The following is a 19,253-nucleotide window of genomic DNA, read 5'->3' on the forward strand; positions in this document are numbered from 1 at the left end:
TCTGCTAATATAAGGGCAAAAAAAAGCTTACTTCTCTATATAATTGGGGACTTTCAAACATACTTTATTAGGCATTACTAGTTTTACTTTATTATGCATTATTAGTCTTACTTTCTGCTTTGAAACTTTGTTCTCTGGGAGAAAAAAAATTTTACTGGAGCTTCTGTTCCTGAAAGGCTATTAAAATAGGCAAAATGGCTTACAAAATTAGTTTAGCTTTCAGTGAGAATTAAAACGATTCATACCTAAAGCAATGGAGAGCACACAGAAAAATGGAAAGGTTCCTATCAAGAATGCCTGGGGTCAGAAATCATGTTATATGTTGTCGTTCAGCCATGTGTCTGACTTCTAAATTTCCTTTTGCTTTTTGTCTTTTAAATAGTTTGATGCAGACAGAGATGAAGAAGAAGTGTTCTTTGACATAAGTTTAGCAGTTGACAATAAACTATTTGCAAACAAAGAGGCTGCAGCAGGTGAGTTAATGTAAGATTTAAAGAACTGTATTTTTTATACTACATTTGACATTGGTGGATGCCTTTTTCATATTCTCTAAGTATGGATGTATGTACTTGCAGACCTCAAGTATGTGCACAACCTAGGGCAAAAAAAAAAAACTCTTTACACTTGGAAACTTCATAGACCCCACCTAACACCTTGTTTATCTACACATTCCCCTCAAAATACTACAGATATCCCACTAAACTGTATCAGTAACACAAAAATCTTTCTAAGCCAACCAGTTCCATTTGTCAGCTTTTTCAGTTCTGCATGGTACCTCAGTGTCACCAGAAAATTAGTCCAATGAGATACATAATCATCCTCCCTAGTAATTAGTACTAATTCTGAAACCATGTGTATCTCAGGCATTTGGGGTTTTATTTATATGTTTATTATTTTTGCTTACTGAAGCTTGAATGTCTTCAAAGAAAAAAACCCTCTGAGGGACACAGGACTGCAAAAGAATTGAAGATAAAAATCAAAGCACTGAAAGTCAATGACATCTGTCAGAAATATTTTGCTTGAGGGAACAGGAAAAAATGTTCCTTAGTAGCTTCACAACTTTTTTCTTTTTACAGATGGCATATCTGGCTGCCTTCCAACGATGAGGGTTGTATAGGTAGACGAGGTCATAAATGTCTTGTGCAACATCACAAAAAAAAGAAAATAAAATTTCTAGGTGATATATTTCCCTGTAAAATTTACTAGCTTTATTAAAACCTAGATTAGGTATACATAATAGAGAAAATCATGTACCTCTTTTTAAATCACTCCTTTTTTAAAGCAAACCTCCTCTGCCATAAATTGGCAGATTGGGTAGCTTCAGTTCTGAACAATCATCTACCAAGGCACAATGAAGTCTAGCAGTAGCAATATTATTTGGTTTTGACAAAGGGGGATTTTTTCTTTTCTACCAGCAAGACATTTGCAAAGAGCAGTGCTTTGGACAGCAGTGCACTTACCCATTTTGTACTTAGCCTTGTTCCTAGAGGCAAGAGATTCATTCCAAACCTAAACCGGCATTCCCACTGTATAGCATTGTATTGATAATTACCTGTGGATTCCCTAATTAGGTACTGAACAGCAAGGGAAGGAAAAAAGGGGCATAAAGGTGCTAGCTCTCACAGACTGATAAAAGCTAAACAGTTTGCATGATTTCATTTTGATTCTGGACTGAGTTCCAGTCAGTTCCTTGAACCTACTTAATACTTTCCTCACCAAAATAAATGAAGAGATATGAGCTTCACCAGAAGTTATGCCACACTCATGTCATTGATGCCTAAGCTGAGATAAGGAGTTTCAAAGTAGGATGTCTAGAGATCCTATGAGATCAGATATTTAATTACTAGAGGTGACAATTCCAGTATTGCCTTGATTTTGCTTTTTATCTCTTCATCTTACTAGTGATATTACAACATATTTTGATTCCTGGTGGCTAACATAAACATAACATTTCTAATATTTTCATGCCTCCAAATCAATTTAATTCATATGCTGTGCCTGTAAAATCCAGTTGTAATCAACTGTGTAACAAGATATGCTGAAAGAGAACAACTAAATATTTTTATGTATTAAACTACAATTTTCTCTTTGTTGCTTTCTACAGTGTATTAAGACTGTTGCTAAGAGCAACAACCTGTCATGAAACTCAACAGTGTAAGGTTGCAATAAAATTTGTATTAGAAACATCTTACTGACAGCAAAATTAAAAGGTAATCATTCGAATGCTAATCAGTCCTTCACTAAATAATTTCTATTATACTCCACTTGAAATTTATCTTCTAAGCATTTGTCTTGCCCAAGAACCTATATGCAATATGTATTGAGTTATTAAACAGTGGTTCAGAGAATGTTCCATAAGACAACATTTCTATTTTATTGAGCTTAAACATACTATTAAGAGAAGCAACATGATTCACAAGATAGTCTTAGATTACTGTTACGGTGGTGTTGAACAGCACAAGTACTATAGTTGTTAAAATATGAGTATAGGCATATTTGAGCCAATGAACCAGATTGAATAGAGCTGGCACCAGGATTTGAAAGAAATAACAGATTTAAGCAAGGATTGGAAATACATTAGCTGATTTGCCAAAACACCAACAGTCCAAGGAGCAGAGTCAATTAACTCACACGATGGGGTATAGCCACCTTGTAATGGAAGGTTAAATTAACTGCAGATAAATTTAGGCAGATCAGTACAATTTACTTCCATTGTATAAATGAATGTAGTGAACTGTGAAAAAGCAATGCTTGACATTTGCATTCATGAAAACTTAAGGATGAATGCACTCTCAGAGAAAGTGACTGGCACCCAGGCTCAGAACACTGAAATCTTTTCTAGGACCAGAGACATTTATGGCCATGATGCCCCTGGGTCCTGGGGTGCATTTCTGTGGTAGGAGCTGAACACCTTCCAGAAACAGCCATACCCTCTCAGCTTGCCCTCATCAAGCCTGTACAAATCAGTTTATAAGCAACAAAAACTAGAGCATAAAATTTAAAAGTCCATCCTGCTGATGAAGGAAGTGACTGAGCTCAGGCTCACGCGCCTCTAAGGCAGGGCATTCATTCTCCCTGGCAGAACTGGCAGGGGTAGCCTCTGTCAGTACACCCTTGTACAGCTGTGGCCACACATTAATTCAGCTTATCACTCAGTGCTGTGTCATTGGATGCTCTTGGGTTCCTAGCAAGACAAATCTTTGTGAAAGATACTTTCAGTGTCAAGATGCAGACTAGCCAAAAAGGGAAAGGCATTCTAGCTGATTTACTGGTTTTCTTCTTAATGCTCCTCCCTGGAGAGTTGATTATTTAGTTAACAGAGATTTAATAAAAACTTCCAACTGATTTATTTTTTAATTGTGCAGTACTGTACCTAATAAAATCTTCTCTGTTATTTCCCTTAAGGAAAACACAGGGCACATGAAAATGACCAGGTTTCCCTTACCTCAACTTTATGCATGTACTGAAATGGAGTCATAAGGGTATCTTTTCAGATCAGGTGCTTGCAAGCTACTTCTCCATGGCAGTAGAGCTGTTAGGCATTTATTTTTGGGTTTTTTAACTGTTAAGTTTCCCCTTCTGAAACCAATACAGTTACTCAGATCATTTGCAGTAAGTACATACAAGTACATAAAGGCTCTAAATTAACACAGAGCTGAGATTACCTGGTGGAATGGGACATCCCTTCAAAAGGGATTGGAACAATTCAGACGGTAAAACTTTCTTCCTAGTGTTAAACAGTATGAATTTTTTTATAGCCCAGTTCTCAATGTACCAGCTTATCAAAGGAAAACCAACACAACTCAGAAAAGGCAACAGAACTTACTTATGATTAGCTGTTTTGTTGTCCAAGCAGGAGATGCGTAGCCTGCAGACTCATTGAAAGCAGCAGGCCACATTTGCTTCCAAATGCTTTAACCAATCCTCCTCTTTCTTAAGCCTACATTTGATAGCTGAACATTGCCAGACATTCGACATCAAATGTTGCTGACTGAAACCTGGGCTCAGAAAACCTGAGCTGAATATCTACTCTAACACTTCCCCTTTTGCTTTAGCCTTCCCAATAACCTAGCTTGCTGCTGGCATTACTGAGTCCCAATACCTTGCAAAGTGGCTATCTGGTATGGGATGCTTCTGCTGCCATTTGTACTAGTGATGAGTTAGTAAGCCTGTGGTCCTCCCCTAGAACACCCATTATAGCAAGATTTAGCCCAAAGTCAGCAATATATCCTCCCTCCAACAACAAACTGAGCTGGAGGATAGGGAAATACTAATGCCTATTCATACTGAATGCCAGGGATTTTGCAAGTAGTTTTATTTGTCCCCTCATTATCTTGTCCTGGGAGTAGCCATTTGCTTCAATTCATTTCTTCTAGGTTTGTCTTTAGGCAATTTGAGAGGGCTGGAAGAGTCTGTATAGTGTTCAGTGATAAATGATTATGGGTTCCTTTAGTTTTCATTGAATGAAGAAAGGACACACATTTTCCAATTTTCCTGATTTGCCTTGAATATACCCTAGAAAGGAGCTATGCTTCCTTAAGGGAACAGGTGTCCTAGTTCAAGAAAAAAGGCCTTAAGATGCTTGACCGTATTAAAATTGCATAGCCATTATGGCTTTTATCACTTCAGATACATTATGCATGAGTATTCATTTTCAGCCTGACCTTTACATTTACGTTTGCAGCACCATATTTCATGTTAATGTTTCTAGCTAAGGATACACACTGCTCTTGGTTGTTAAGTGACAGTTAATCAAATACTTGCACACAGGTGCTTTTAAAGTGATTCATATGTCAAGGTAGACCAGTGCTAGTGACTGAGGCTTAGTTAAATTATATTATCAACAATGACACAACGTTAAGAGTGAGATGTCATCTGTGTAAAATAAATGAAAAATTTAAGATTCTCTCAGCAGTTGTAAATCAATTTAGTTGCATATATCTTTTACAGACAGGTATTTTCCAAGGACCATAAAGCATATGTGCCAGAGAACATGCTGCATATATACATGCAACATTCTACAGTAGCAACAGTATAATCCCTTTCTGGTTTTTAATAACAATCTGATAAAGTATACATGAACACTAGGGAGGGACCAAAAAAGCCATCAGCAGATGGTAAACCCAAGTCTTCCCTGTATCTCCAAACAGTTGCATCAAAGATTAATTTGGCAGCAATTGTAATATGGATTGCAAGTTAAGACATGCTGGAATCATCATCTCATCCAAGCGGTTATGGTTTTAGTCATCATGATATCCAGTTCCTCTTCTCTGTTCTCTCTGTTTAGTTCTCCACCTACATAGATTATTACTATGTAAACTTTAAAAGCAAACAAAAGCAGATAACACGCAAATGCATCTGGCACAAATTGAACTGCAAAATCTGTTATTGATAGTGCTTGTTACAGAAAGCCACCCATACAAACATCCCTAATGGTGAGAAATTAACTCCAGGTCAGCAATAGTCTTAAAACTGTGTGTCCTCAATGCCAATGCTTGCAGAAATACCATACCAGGTAGAGATGCCTGTAACCCAGGGGGGAGAAAGTTGTTTTCTCTTCCTCATTAGTGATCTTGTCTGACTGGGGACATAAGTGCACAAAACAAAACCCATCTTATATGTCCCCTGGTGTTTCCTGCTGCTGCCCACATGAAGATAGTGGACTCACCTGTAGCTCCCAGTTGATTACAGTTTTTAGATCACTGTGTCCCCTTGCACATTATTCTCATTTTAATAGTGGTTTGAAAAAATACTCCTGCAGTCACATAGCTACTGACATCATAATGTGTGTTGAATACATGTGGGTTTTGGTTCAGGGCTACACCATCTGGAGAGCACAGAAGACTATTTCCTTCCTCATTACCCAGGAGTGAGATAGTATGAATGGGATGATAATACCAGAATATATGTTGTCCATGCTGTACCCTTCCTGTGTTTAGATAGAAAGATGATTAGTGGTTTATCCTCTCATTCTGGTTTAGCAGTAACCACATCCCTATACATGACTTCTTGAAATACCAAGTCACATGTCTGTTATCCTGCACCTGCAGCCAGGTCAAGGCTTCTCAGCAACTGAATTTTGTCAAACCAGGTGCAAGAGGGCTGCATGACCTGCCGGTCCTGCCATAGGAAGATGATGGGGACAAGGGGCAGAGCCACACTGTTGCCTTGAAAAGGGGTGGGATAGGATAGGAATGGGGATTCTTGCTGCTGGAAGTATGATGCATTGGTTCCACATCAACACCGCCCTGTAATCCTTATCTGATAATCGCCAATTAACCAGTATCTCCTTTTCTTTTTCCTAAACATAGTTTGTATTCTTCTCTGAGCCAAAATCCCTGTGACAGCTTTACAATTGCAAGTCATGGCATGCAGAACACCCTGCCCAATGAACCTGCAATCTAGCTGAAACAATCCACCGTTTAGCATAACTATTCCTTATTAAGATTTGTGATAGCTTTTATGGATACTGCAAAGGCTTTGTTAATAGAATACCATTCACATGGGTACTCTAGCACATCAGAACGGTCCCTTGGATCACAGTTTGCATACATACAGACAACTGGAAATATTATAGTGTTCCATCACATAAGGTGAAAATTTCCAATCCACATCTGAAGTCTAATTTTCTTTCCTATTTTAGGGCCAAACGAACTTGATTGCAGTCTGATTATGGATTCTGGAGATCCTGTTTATACAGAATTTGACTTTGAAGACCAGGTAACTTTATGCATATATGGCCTCTCTATAGATCGTTTTCTAGTTTATGTACGTACTGCGAGACAATTAGTCTGAACAAGATGGCAGAACTTTAAGGGTACCTAAGCTGAAGGCTTTTTAAGTGTAATATAAGTAAATCTGGGATACACAGAAGTCGCTTTCTAGTTATGAGAGAAGAGTGAATATTACTGTGCTATTAAGAGCCCATATCTACCATTGCTGTACATTGCTGGCAAAGATGGCAAATAGAATCATTGGAATGCATTGTAAATCCTCCTGTATATTTGAAGAAGAGGGAGTAAAGCATTTTTCAAAAGAAAGGCATGAAAGTATAAAAATGTGGAAACAACTGAAACCAAATAATTCTCTCTGAAAAAGTATTAAGAATAAAACAAATGGTTACAGTATGTTGAAGCCAGCCTTTCTACTTATCCCAACCTATCCACATCTAAAACCTAAATTTTGATAGTGTGATCCTTGTACAAAGGAAGAAAGAAGGCCAGAAAGGGGAAAACGATTGTATACATCTGTCCCCTCTAATCTTCACCTCCACACTGGTAAGGCCACTTCTGGAGTATGTGCACTTCTGGAGATTTCCAGTTCTGGGCTCACCGGTGCAATAAATGGAGCTACTTGAGAGAGTCCAGTGAAGGGCTACTAAGATGATTAAGGGATTAAGCCATCTATCCTATAAAGAAAGGCTGAGAGAGCTAGAGGTGTTTAGCCTGGAAAAGAGAAGGCTCAAAGGAGATTACATCACTGCGTACAGAAATATGAAGGGAGAGTAGAAAGACGACAGAGCCAGGCTCTTTTCAGTGGTGCCCAGTGACAGGACAAAAGGCAATGGGCACAAACTGAAAACACAGGAAGTTCCTGTGGCTTGGGTACTGTGTTAAAGATAAGTGTTATTATTCTTGTTACTGTGCTGTGGGTAAGCAGTAAAAGAATGACTTACAAAAGCCTATCACACCACCATACTTAAGGGTGGTGTTTGTGTATATTTTGGTTTCTGCCTTTCACTATCGCACGACACGGCTTGAGTTTTATTCACAAATACCACCAACACTCCTCTAGATTTGTGAGAAGCTTGGCAAAGAATGTTATTTTGTGTTTCTGTTATCATTCAACTAAGTGCAGTTGTGAATATTCTCACCTCTTTCCTCATTATTCGCAGACGATATCTTTTCTTGTGAAATTTTAAAGCTAGCGAAAAAAATCAGAACCAAGAAAGTTGCATTTTCATTCAGTATCAGCTGTTCATTCATTGGTTTTCTTTCACATTATTCAATACAACACTTTAGCTTCACCTGCAGACGTCATATGTTCTAGTCCTATTAATTTCTATTAATTTATGCCCCTTTTACTGTTTTTGGCTTGGTTAATCCAGTGGCTTTTTCTCAAGGAGACAGCTTGTCTTTGTATCCAAATGCCATTTTCTGGCCCATTCTTTCATAAATACTTCTTAAAACATTCTCTACTTCAGGAAAGTATCTGAAGTTTCTCATCATCTTTGTCTTGACTGTAGCACTTTATTGGAGGATTTAGGCACTTATGCCCTATGAAGCAGAATGTATATCGAAATCATGTTTGGCTTATGTTGATATTAAATTTTACATTGTAGTTACATTCTAAATACATTCTTTTGGCAGAGTATGAACACTAAAGAAATTATACTCTTGGTTTATCATATTTGAAATGCTGTTCAGCACAAGTTTTATAGTTACAAAATAAAATTAACAGAAAAAATATATGAAAATTATGCTAATTTATAATTTCAAACTATATGGTTTACTAATGATACATTGCATAGACCATAACAGCACTGTTTGTAGCTATGAAGTTGCATGAGGTTCTTATGTGAGACTAAACAAGATGACTACAATAGGACCATATTATCTCTGTCAATAGCAGATATTCGTTCTGCCAGATGTGACAGTTAACTTTTTGTATTATTTTGCCAGACCAACACATTGCTTTCTGGCAAGGGTGCAGTACTGTTTTCAAACAGAGAAGGAGCAATGAAATAAAAACAGCACTAAAAAACCTTCAGTCAGAGATAGATATATAAAAAGTGACTGACCATGACTCTCTACAACTGGCAGCTGATGTTTGATTTTTTAGTAGTGACAATAAAAAAGTAAATATTTCTGTTACTAATAAATATTTTATACCCAGTTCATATGAGATGCCTTGTATAAAGAAAACATAAAGTAAAAAGCAGTTGCAATCAAAAGCTCTTACTATCTAAATTTTGAAATGGTGCAAGAGAGTATTATGTATGGAAGCAAAGAAGGGAATGGAGTTTACCATAAAATCATACCATCTAACTGCCCAGTCTGAAAAACAAAGTTAGAACTTACTCTCAGGAAGAAAAGACCAAAATTCAGGAGAGAGAAACTGCTTGCATCTGAAACTTTAGCTCATTTTGACTGTGGCAGTGATTTAATACTCCAGTGATTTACCACATGCTGTTTACGAATTGCATGAAGCACCAACAGCCTTAACTCAGAGAATCTCAAGTGGAAAAGGAACGCGTTTCTGGATACAAATGTGTCATGCAGTGGATGTTACTGCATAGGAAATCTGTCATGAGAATGTGGGGGATAAGGAGGCTAGTTTCTAAGCAACGTTACCCAGCTGAGCTGCTAAAAATGGCTGAATTTTAGCAGAACATCTTGGTAGTCACTGAACAAGAAGAGTTGGGGGTTAGAGCAGTACACAACATGTACTGAAGACAAAGCTGCAGCTGGGGATAAATATCACTTGGCATAGCTGAAATGGATGCGCAAAGATACCTTTGCATTTTCTCATTCACATAATGAGCCAGGAAAATCTCCAGTGTAAACTAAGCCAGCAAAGAAGTATCCAAGTTCTTCAGAGGTACACTACTTCTTCCAGAGTAACCTCTCATGCTTGCATGAGGAGTGGTGGGGTTCCAACTCAGCTATCATCAGCTCATGGAAGAGTGCTCCAAAATACAGCAAATTGCTTTAAGAAACACTTAGTATCTGTTGTTGAAACAGTGTCAAGCAGCACTAATGCAGACTAAGATCTGTTTTTTCAGGAGTACGCAGGGTAAATGGAGTCAGTATTAACTTAGAAAAAGCTTAAGTTCTGTATTGTACATTTTATAAATGAACATTCAATTAAATTACTGTAACTAAGTTTTTTTCTACCAGCTACACATACACCTTAAGAACTGGAACCCTTTTAATCACTAGGTCCCAGAGGATTGAAAGACAGGAGGGAAACACTCACTTAAATTTTAAAAAAAAAAAAATCTCCCAGATAACTATTTTTCTCTTCTCAAATCTGTAGCTGTCTACATTATAGGAGGAATAAGATAGGGTTTTTTAGAATGACTTCCCAAAATATATTCTTCCAAAAAATAAAACTACACAGTACCTCTAATTGAGAATGCCTTGTGGAACCAGCCAAAGTTTCACATTAAGCAGTGTCTATAGCATTTTCTGGAGTAATGACGACACTACTCATGACTTGATTAAAAAACATAACAGCAGAGTAAACTGGTAAGTTTCAGATATTTTCACCCCAATTAAGACATCAGGAATATATTTTGAGCCACTCATATTTGGGTGCAATAGCATAGCTTCTAATGGGGGAGGTTGTGTGCTTTATAGAATATGCTCAATTTGCAGAACTCACTGTCATGACTGGTGTCTGTTTGGTTTAACAAGGACCATGTTTTGCTGCTGGAATGCTCTCAATGAGATACGGGTTTTCACTGCTCACTGTGCTAATTTATACTTGTCATTCAGTTTCTCAACTTTACCAGAGAGGCTGTCAATATCATGCCACTTGTTTCCAGGGATCAGACAAGTTTTATCTTTAAGAATTGGATTTTTAATTAAAAACCTACCATTTGGCTTATTTCAAGCCCATTCAGGCCAAAAGGGAATACTGAAAAATTGGCATCAGTGAATCCTATCAAAGATTTCCAGAAGAAAAGAGCATCCAATTATTTTCTTGTGAAAACAAGCCTTTCGGGACAACCTTAGTTAGTCTGAGGAATATTTAGACTAATCAGAGAAAAAGTTATACAGTCAGACAACTCTAGAGTGAATACACTCCTGAACAAATGCTTATAGAATTGATAACTTTAAAATTTGGGAAACAAGAAAGTCAGGTAAACTTCAAGGAAAAACCTGAAAAACATACTTAGCCTCTTCTAATGTTTGGGAGGGAAGGTATATTGTACATCTATAAAACACGAGAATGCATTTTTGTGCCTGAAAGGAAGTTACCAGTTCGTAAGTAAGGCATTTCCACATCCTACCAGTGTCAGACTGCATTTACATGTGCAATCAGATAAATGCAATAACACATGCAGAAGAGAGATTGCCTCTTTTTTCCCCAAGCCTGTCAAAGACATAGGAAAAGTAGATGTAAAAAAGAAAGATAATAAAAGGTTTTCTGTTCAACAGTGACAAGCAATCTATTGAATTAAGAAAATTGCATAATCCAATCTTTGCTGCAAGTGCAGAATGTTTTATAATTAGAAAATGTGACAGCTCACTTGAAAAGCAACAAGCAAAACCAAAATGAAATGGAAGGGGGGAAAAAAGCCTTCAAAGACACTCTCATTCCAATTAGAGGAAACATGCTCTTGATTAAAAGTTGTTGCTGTGTAGTGACAATTCTTCTCACACCTTGCTGTCAGTTCCCACCCTGAACACATACAACTCTAGGCTTAAGGGGAGTAGGATGAAAGCTTTAAGTGAACTGATGAAAAACAGACTCCGTTGCTATCAAGAACATAAGAACATAACAACATTTCTGGCCTGTGTGATAACCACAGCTGAAACTTAAATATTTAAGAGATAATGAAAAGGCCCTGAAAGTCTTTTCAATAAAGAACAACACAAATAAACATTCCTAAAACTGGTGGGCAACAGCAAATTGAAAGCCTTATGTAACTGAAGCCCTGTGGATTAAGCCAAAGTCCATTTTCCTCCATTTATTATGTTTCATATTAGTTGTTCTGTGGTTTGACTCCATTTCCTCTACATCCAAGATTCAAGTAATTTACTTAACCCTTTAAACACTGTACTCCAAGGGCTGACATTACAACATGACAAAGAACAAAATGCACTGTCACCATTAGCAAAAGAAATCTTCTTTGGGACTTATAAAGCTATCTTTCAAAATTAGATCAACAACAATTAACTTATTTAAGGGATCATGTCTAGAATGCACTATATTAAACACGTGCTTTCTCTTTGCTTGAGAACATGCAGAACTATTACAGCAGTTTTACTTACATACATATCAGTTGTTACTGGTCTTAGTAAAATGACCAGGAGTATCTAGAAGCCCTTTGGGCTTTTAATGTCCAACATTTTTGCAGTCTCCATTTCTCTGTTGCTGATAGGCAGCAGTTATTGATTTGACTTACAGATTCTGATTCTGTAAGGAAACTGGATTAAAACAGGTGTACACAATAGAAAAGGAAATGGACTTGAAGAAACTCAGAGAATGATTGTGAAATGCTGTTCACTCAACATTTGCTTTTCTTAAAGAGCACAGAAAGGTGGAGTCCAAACTCATTTAAGGATATCTGCAAAAAGAGATAATGCATAAGTATCCAAAGAGATCAAAGAGCTGGAGAGGCAGGCCTAACTACAGAGAAAAGATGTTTAATAGAAATGCACTGAAGTCAATGAACAATCTGTTCAGTTCAGGTTGCCATAGAAACTATCCTATTAAATGCTTAAAAAAAAAAATCAGTTCTAGAAACAAAGTACTACAGTTTGTCTGTTACAAAGTACTCCCTTAATAAGCTCAAGCCAAGTGTATTTTGGTGCTACTATATAATTTTTTAAGCTTGAAGAATTATTTTTTCTTTCAGAATTGCCATTGTACACTGTAGTAAAGGCATGTGAAAGAAAGCTTACTGCTCTATTTTCCCCCATGCAAACCACTGGGCAAGAGAAATTGCTGTAGGCTCAATCTGCATTTTTTTCTTTGGAATGCCAGAAACAGTTGTTAGCTCCTCCTTTCACAGATGTTATTTGGATTTACTTTCTGGTGATACATGTATCAGGGTAGACTGAACTGCCAAGGTTAGTTGAAATCTTTGCATCCCCATTTCTTGTCTGATTTTGAGTCAAAAGTTGCTGCCTACAGCTCTGGTGGGCAGTACAGGGCACAAGGACTCATTTACAAGGATAACTTATTGGAGATTTAAACAACAGTGACAGCATCACTCTTCAAGACATGCTGTATTTATGCTCCATTTAATACTTTTGCAGTAACTTAAGAAGCTCTCCTCTCCTCTCCAGCTTGTGGAAGATGTCTATAGAAAAAAAGTTACAATTTACAGTCTCTCACCCATATTTTCCTAGGCAAAACCTCTAGGATTGTGTACCTCCTTTCCTCACACCAGCTTGCTCCTCCACTGACAAACTGAGGCCTTATCTCCCTTCATGCACAAAATATGACCTTATAGTTAAATTCATGAGTTCTGCATTTAACATGTCTACCTTTACAGCCCAGAGAACTTGCGTAATTCTTGGGGACTATCAGGCATCCCACACAGATGGTGCAAATATGACCCACATCAGACATTTCACGTTACGCCTAAAGCTGATAATGAAATCCAAAGGTGTATTTTAAATCCCCCACCTCCCAGATTTAGACACTTAGAAGTGGGAACAGGGGCTCCATCCACATAGCCCAGCATCCCTAAAGACAGCTGCCAAAGCTCTCCCTTAAAATTCTTTGTAGAAACAATTCCTATATTTTGAAGCAGTGAAAAAGAAACAGCTTTTTATAAAACATATTGATGTTTCTTAATCCCAGTCAAAGTACATACTATAGATTTCTACAGTTACATATTAAATTGCAGTGATTGCAAGGATGCTAGTTTACGATATGGGATACAAAACTGCTCTTTAAATATTTTAAATAACTTACTTGTGTTGCATGGAAGCAGACGAGTGGCTTCTCTGGGTGCATTGGTAACACTTTAGAAAAAGTAAACCTCTATGTATTTTCAGGAAGCCATATGTTTCATACTTGGTGTCTTTTTACTCCTTATATATCCTGTGACTGTGAAGTCAACTTTAGCCAATTTGGGCTTAAATACCAGCCATAAGGAGTGAGAAGTGGCCTAGTTCTAGCATTCCTTCACAGTAGTGCATCTCAAATCAGTGGACCTTTTCTTCCCATTGTTAAATAAGTCCTTCTTAACAGAAGTCCTTATAAATACTGTAAAAGTTCCTTATTGAAAGTTACAGAACTACATAAATAGGAGTTTTAGCAAAGCTAGAATATGCTTTGTCATTGTTAAGCAGAGAAGGTCTATGAAAGTTAAAACTGGAGCACAGCTGTCCACTTTTACCTTAGTAGCAGCAAATCATAGAATCTGAGGCCACACACTGGTCTTATTTTTCCAACACCCTATTCTTGTCCTTCTCTGTGCCAAGGTCTTTCAGATGATGCTCTACTTCCATATTTTAAAAGGTCTGTTCTCATTAGCTATGTCTTTCTCTAGGTCTATATTTTTCCCCTCTTTCTCCTGCAATTCTCTATGTCATGTGTCTGTGACTTATTTGTGTGCATGTCTTTTTCTAAGTGACTAATGTGATCAGGGCATTGGGGTGTCAGCAGCCCTTCCTCACTGTCTCAAGAACTGATCATCTGCCACACAAGGGATAGACATCTATTCATTTTTGTGGTGCCTGAAACTAGACATCCTCTTTTTTTCTTTATTTTTCCCCCCACTGGCAGTACTGAATTATGACCAGTAAGGTAAAGAACAGAGCTTTATATCAAACACATTACTATACAGAATCTTGGGTAAGTGCTGCAATGTGTGACACTGAGTTTGGGTTAGAAAGAGATTGGAAGGGGAGCAAGTGTCAGAAGAGAGAGTTTTGATCATACTGCCCATTGTAGACATATACAATAGAGGACAAAAACTTTCATCTTAAAGGATGAAATAAAAGAACACATACCTTAAAGAAATGAAATATCCTTAAAAAATTCATATTACAAGTAAAAGTTACATTCTGCACTTGACTCCTTTGGTGATAATATTCCTAAAGACAGTTTGAATTCCTGTAACAAGTCTTTAAAATTAATGACAGGTTATTACTTAGAGGTTACTGCACCTGTCATTGAGTTAGATTTTCATAAAATAATGGAGCTCATGTTAATAAATAAATGGGTGGTGCCATGGCGACACATGGAAGCAGAAACACAGCATTTTGTAGGTTATCTGTGGAAAGTAACACCCTGACCTTCCAGTTCTTCCAAGAGAAGCAATTACTGAGTTCCACCACAACTGAACCTTATCAAAAGCATTAGTATCTTTTTCTTTTTGGAAATTTAATTGCAGAAAAGCCTTTTTCACCTAAAGTTAAAACCAGACAAACCAATCCCTACAAAACCCCACTGAATTCCAGCCCTCATATGGCAATGTAACAATTCAAAGCAGAAAAACAATGCATATAGTTCCAATGGTGTATGATTTGAGAGATCTATTCATTAGCATTGTTGTTAGCAACCTAAGAAAAGGAGCTAAGCTAAGCAGCAGGTTTCAGATCAAATGCACTGGAAGGTCCCCGCTGCTTGATGTAAGAAAAAGCCCCTGGGAAAATTTATAGGTAGCAGCATAAATTCTCCATATAAAGAAGAATCATTTAAGGAGTAAAAGCTATTTACAGAAAAGAATGATAAAGGAAAAATAGCAATAACTTCTGGGAAGAATTTTGTGAGCAATGGGAACTTTCTACAAATACAGAACTACTGAAAACGGAACCAAATACCTGTATAAGGCAAAAGTATTTTAAAACAAGTAATAGAAAATAATCATGCTTAGATAATATGGGTTTTGAGTCCCTTGAGTATCTTCAAAACACAAAGATATTTAAGAATCAAGCCGCAGGTTAAATATAATCTTCCATATAAGCACAACTTTCTAGTTGTATGCACTCCAAATAAACAAATAACATTAGCACTGTTCTCTCACTGTTTACATAAACAAGTCCACTCTGCTGAGCAGTATGAACTGTATAAGATAATATACCTTTCAGGGAAAGAAAAACTTGAGATCTCAATGTATACATACTGTTTCTTACTTTACTTACACATATTCTTTAGTTCTGGACCAGAGGAGGTCAAAGCACAGCCACCCCTGCTTTCCAGAGGCATACTTTAACACTCAGCTTGCAGAAAGCAGCTCAGCCTCAAAAAGTGATTTGAATCATAAATCAAATTTAATGGCAAGCAACTGTATAGCTCATAAAATCTGTTCCCAAGGACCATTGCCCATACATAAAACCTGCAGCTAACCCAGCATCTCTCATAAAAACCAGTCATTTACTTGTACAGGAAGAAAACAGGCATTTAAGAGACAAATTCCACAGCTGAGCACTGACTAGCCCAAATTTCTTCCAATGCTTAACTTCGCCTAGCTAAAGCTTAACCAGTGTCTACGTTTTGCAATATATGTAAGGACACCTTACAGCAGCAATTATATTTTTATAAATAGAGGCTGCATACATGTAATCTGAAGGACCATCCTCTGTGATTAGGTATATGCCTATTAAATCCAGTTGCAAACACATGTCAAATTCTAAAGCCCCACAGAATGTGACAGATCGGACTTTGCTGAAGCAAACAAATTCAGCTTATACCGCATTCTGATTCCCTAAACTATTCTTAACAATGAGAGGGGTTATTTGAGAGATAAAGTTGATTTTAAGGGTACTAAATGCAGAAGCATCATCTGCAAATACTTGAGATTTCATTTAATATTACTTTATTAAGGACTAAGAGTTCAAAGTAAATGTACTACAGGCGAGAGGTGAAAGTGGAAATCTAAGTCCTAAACCTAGTTCTGCTTCCATATGTAACTGTTTACATCAACAAGTCACCTAAGATCTGAGAAAATGGAAATAATGCCCTCATCTCTATTCCCAAAGGAAGCATGGGGCGGGGGGAAATACGTGGAACTGTAGTGTTCTTTCAAGAAATAAAATGCTACAGAAGTACAAGTGTTTTGCATACCCAACAGCAGCAAAGGGAAACAACTATGTTGTGCTGAGAAATTGATGGTTATAGACCTACATTCCCGTCAAGGGTTGCTGATGAGGTCACAATGATAAATCTATACAGTCAGAACTCTTTTTCCACCTGTTAGACATCTGAATAAAGCATATCAGGCAATTTTCACCACTATTTTCATGAAGCATTCAAGCAACAGTAAGGTGATAAGACAGAACTTTTTTCTTTTCCATGTTAAAAAACCAAACAAAACAAGGACCTGTACAGAGGATGTTAATGGGTAACAGATAAGCTTTTGCATTTCATCAGGTAACAAACACTCACAGCATTAATGAGGACAACATCCCCTCACTAGAATTAAAAAAACTGAAAAACTATTTTATTGCTTTCTTTAAAGCAATATGACTTGAGTCCTAATTCATTAGTAGCAAAAATCAATGATGAGGAGAACTCTGTATTATTTCCTTGTTATGCGCTGTGACTCACGGTCAGTTTGGTTTATTATGGAAATTGCTTCACAGCCTGGCAATGACAGGCAGTAACGTACAGCCATTAACCTATGAAGTACTTACTACTAGTCAGATATTTACTAGTAATGAGTGAAATACAAGAAGTCAGAATACAGTCAGAAGCTTGCATTGTCCAACAAATGTCAGCGAAAGAGATTCTTTACAGGTTGCAGATTTTCCTGTTTAGCAATCACTTTAATGTACTGTTGCTATTGTTTAAGCAGTTACATTGTCAGCTATGGCCCACCAGCTGATATGTTTCTAGATAATATTTGCAGATATAACCTGGCTCGAAATGCATCTGAAATTACAGACTACCCACCTTTCTACAGAGCTCATTACATATGAGATTTTAATCTTCCTCACCTTGCTTTCAACTAAACAGAATCAGCTACACCAAAAACACAGAGATTGTTCTGCTGCTAAATCACTGTATTCCTGATGGCAATGTGGTGTAAGACACTGTTAGCAATCTAGCAGACATTTCCTTATATGATCACTTGCTAAATTGAAGAGTTATTTTCCAAAGCATTTCCATAGCCAGGTAGAACAGTGCTTTCAGGCTGATAAAGGTTAAAGCATTCACAGTTGAGACACCTACTTACTAGAAAGACACAATTAGAAATAGATGTTACCAAATATGGGGGGGCTGGCATTAACCAGCATTCACCACTTTCCACAAGGGACTCCAAACCAAATAACAAATCTAGTTCCTCACCCAGATCAGCAAAAAAAAATAGTTATATTTTTGAGGAGACTGGGAGAAATGGGTGTGAAGAGAAGTAGTTCTAAGTCAGGTTTAACTATAGAATACTGAAAACTGCCTTGGAATATTTTATCATCAAAACTAAATTAATTGTAGCCTCTCTGTTCTAATTTATACCTCCTGACTTTTCCTAGAGCTCCCACAGAGACCAGGCTTTCAGGACCTCTTTCCACCCCTAGCTGGGCGCCATTCAATTCTGTCTGAAAACATGTTTTTATGGAATAATTTGCTCTAAAATATGGGGCAGTTCATTGTGTCATGGGAGTTCAGCAGGGCTGGCGATCCCACTAACATCAACCTGTGTGCTGAGTTGTGTTATGGATTGATGTTGTCTTATGAAACAGATGCCCTTTGGAAATCAAAAAAGTGGAAAATAGAAGAAAAAAAACAAATCTTTTGAAAAAGATATTTCTGCACTGAGAAGTGAGCAGATATAAACAGAATTCATTACTTTGATATTCCTGAGCAATGTCCTGTCAAACTTCCTGTTTGCCTGCTTTGGAGCTGTAACCAGTCTTCACTTTAATGGCTCTTCATAGCATTTGTTGCTTACACAGACATGGCTTCTTGGTTAATTAAACTGTTGCTCTATTAATCAGATATGGCTGGTCAAATAAAAGCACCTGACAGCTTATTTAGCTTCAGTTCTGTGTCTAGTTTTTACATATTTGAGCTCTACAAAATTAGAGCTTTTCTTGACTTAAATGGATCTTTATTATCACCTGCTGCTCTGAGCAGCCCACCAGAGTTAAGGAGGCAGTTTCATTCTGAAATTATAAAGGAGAACAAAGAGCATTACCAGAAAGAAGTAATGCTTCTTACATTTGATCATAAATTTGGACTGTGAATTTGATTTTAGAGAAACTTTAAGCTTTGTGCCTAAAATTATTTTGATCTGTTAACCTTCAAAGGCATGATTAGAACATGAATCTGAAACCAGGCCTTTTACATACAATATATCCTTTGCAAGGTCAAATAATTTATTGTATTATTTCAAAGAAAAAGCATTTAGGTTTAATACTGTCACTTGAATTTTAGGAAAAAGAGTAATATCTTGTTTTTAATTTTGTTCCCTTGAAATACTCTTCTGCAAACTTAGTGGATCCAGTTGGGTTTTTAATTTTGCCTCTTTGTACATTTTTTTTTTTTAGATGGCAGTTCTCTTGCTATATTTTAATAGTCTGAGAATTACTGTGAATCAAAAACTGAAAGTGTTCTATGTAGCC

General features: G+C 37.1%; 1 protein-coding gene across 1 annotated transcript in view; it reads left to right on the forward strand.

Moving 5' to 3' along the window:
* The window catches only part of AK5 (adenylate kinase 5), a gene marked incomplete at both ends in the record, with an annotated part of 88,782 nt that overhangs the window by 45,451 nt on the left and 24,078 nt on the right, over positions 1-19,253 (forward strand). The window contains 2 exons of the mRNA XM_084266352.1: positions 383-473; positions 6,644-6,720. Of these exons, the coding sequence (XP_084122478.1) occupies positions 383-473; positions 6,644-6,720 (168 nt within the window). The remainder of the gene's footprint in view (positions 1-382; positions 474-6,643; positions 6,721-19,253) is intronic.

This window comes from Gallinula chloropus, assembly GCF_964237585.1.
Source record: "Gallinula chloropus genome assembly, chromosome: 6".
In the NCBI taxonomy this organism is placed as follows: domain Eukaryota; kingdom Metazoa; phylum Chordata; class Aves; order Gruiformes; family Rallidae; genus Gallinula; species Gallinula chloropus.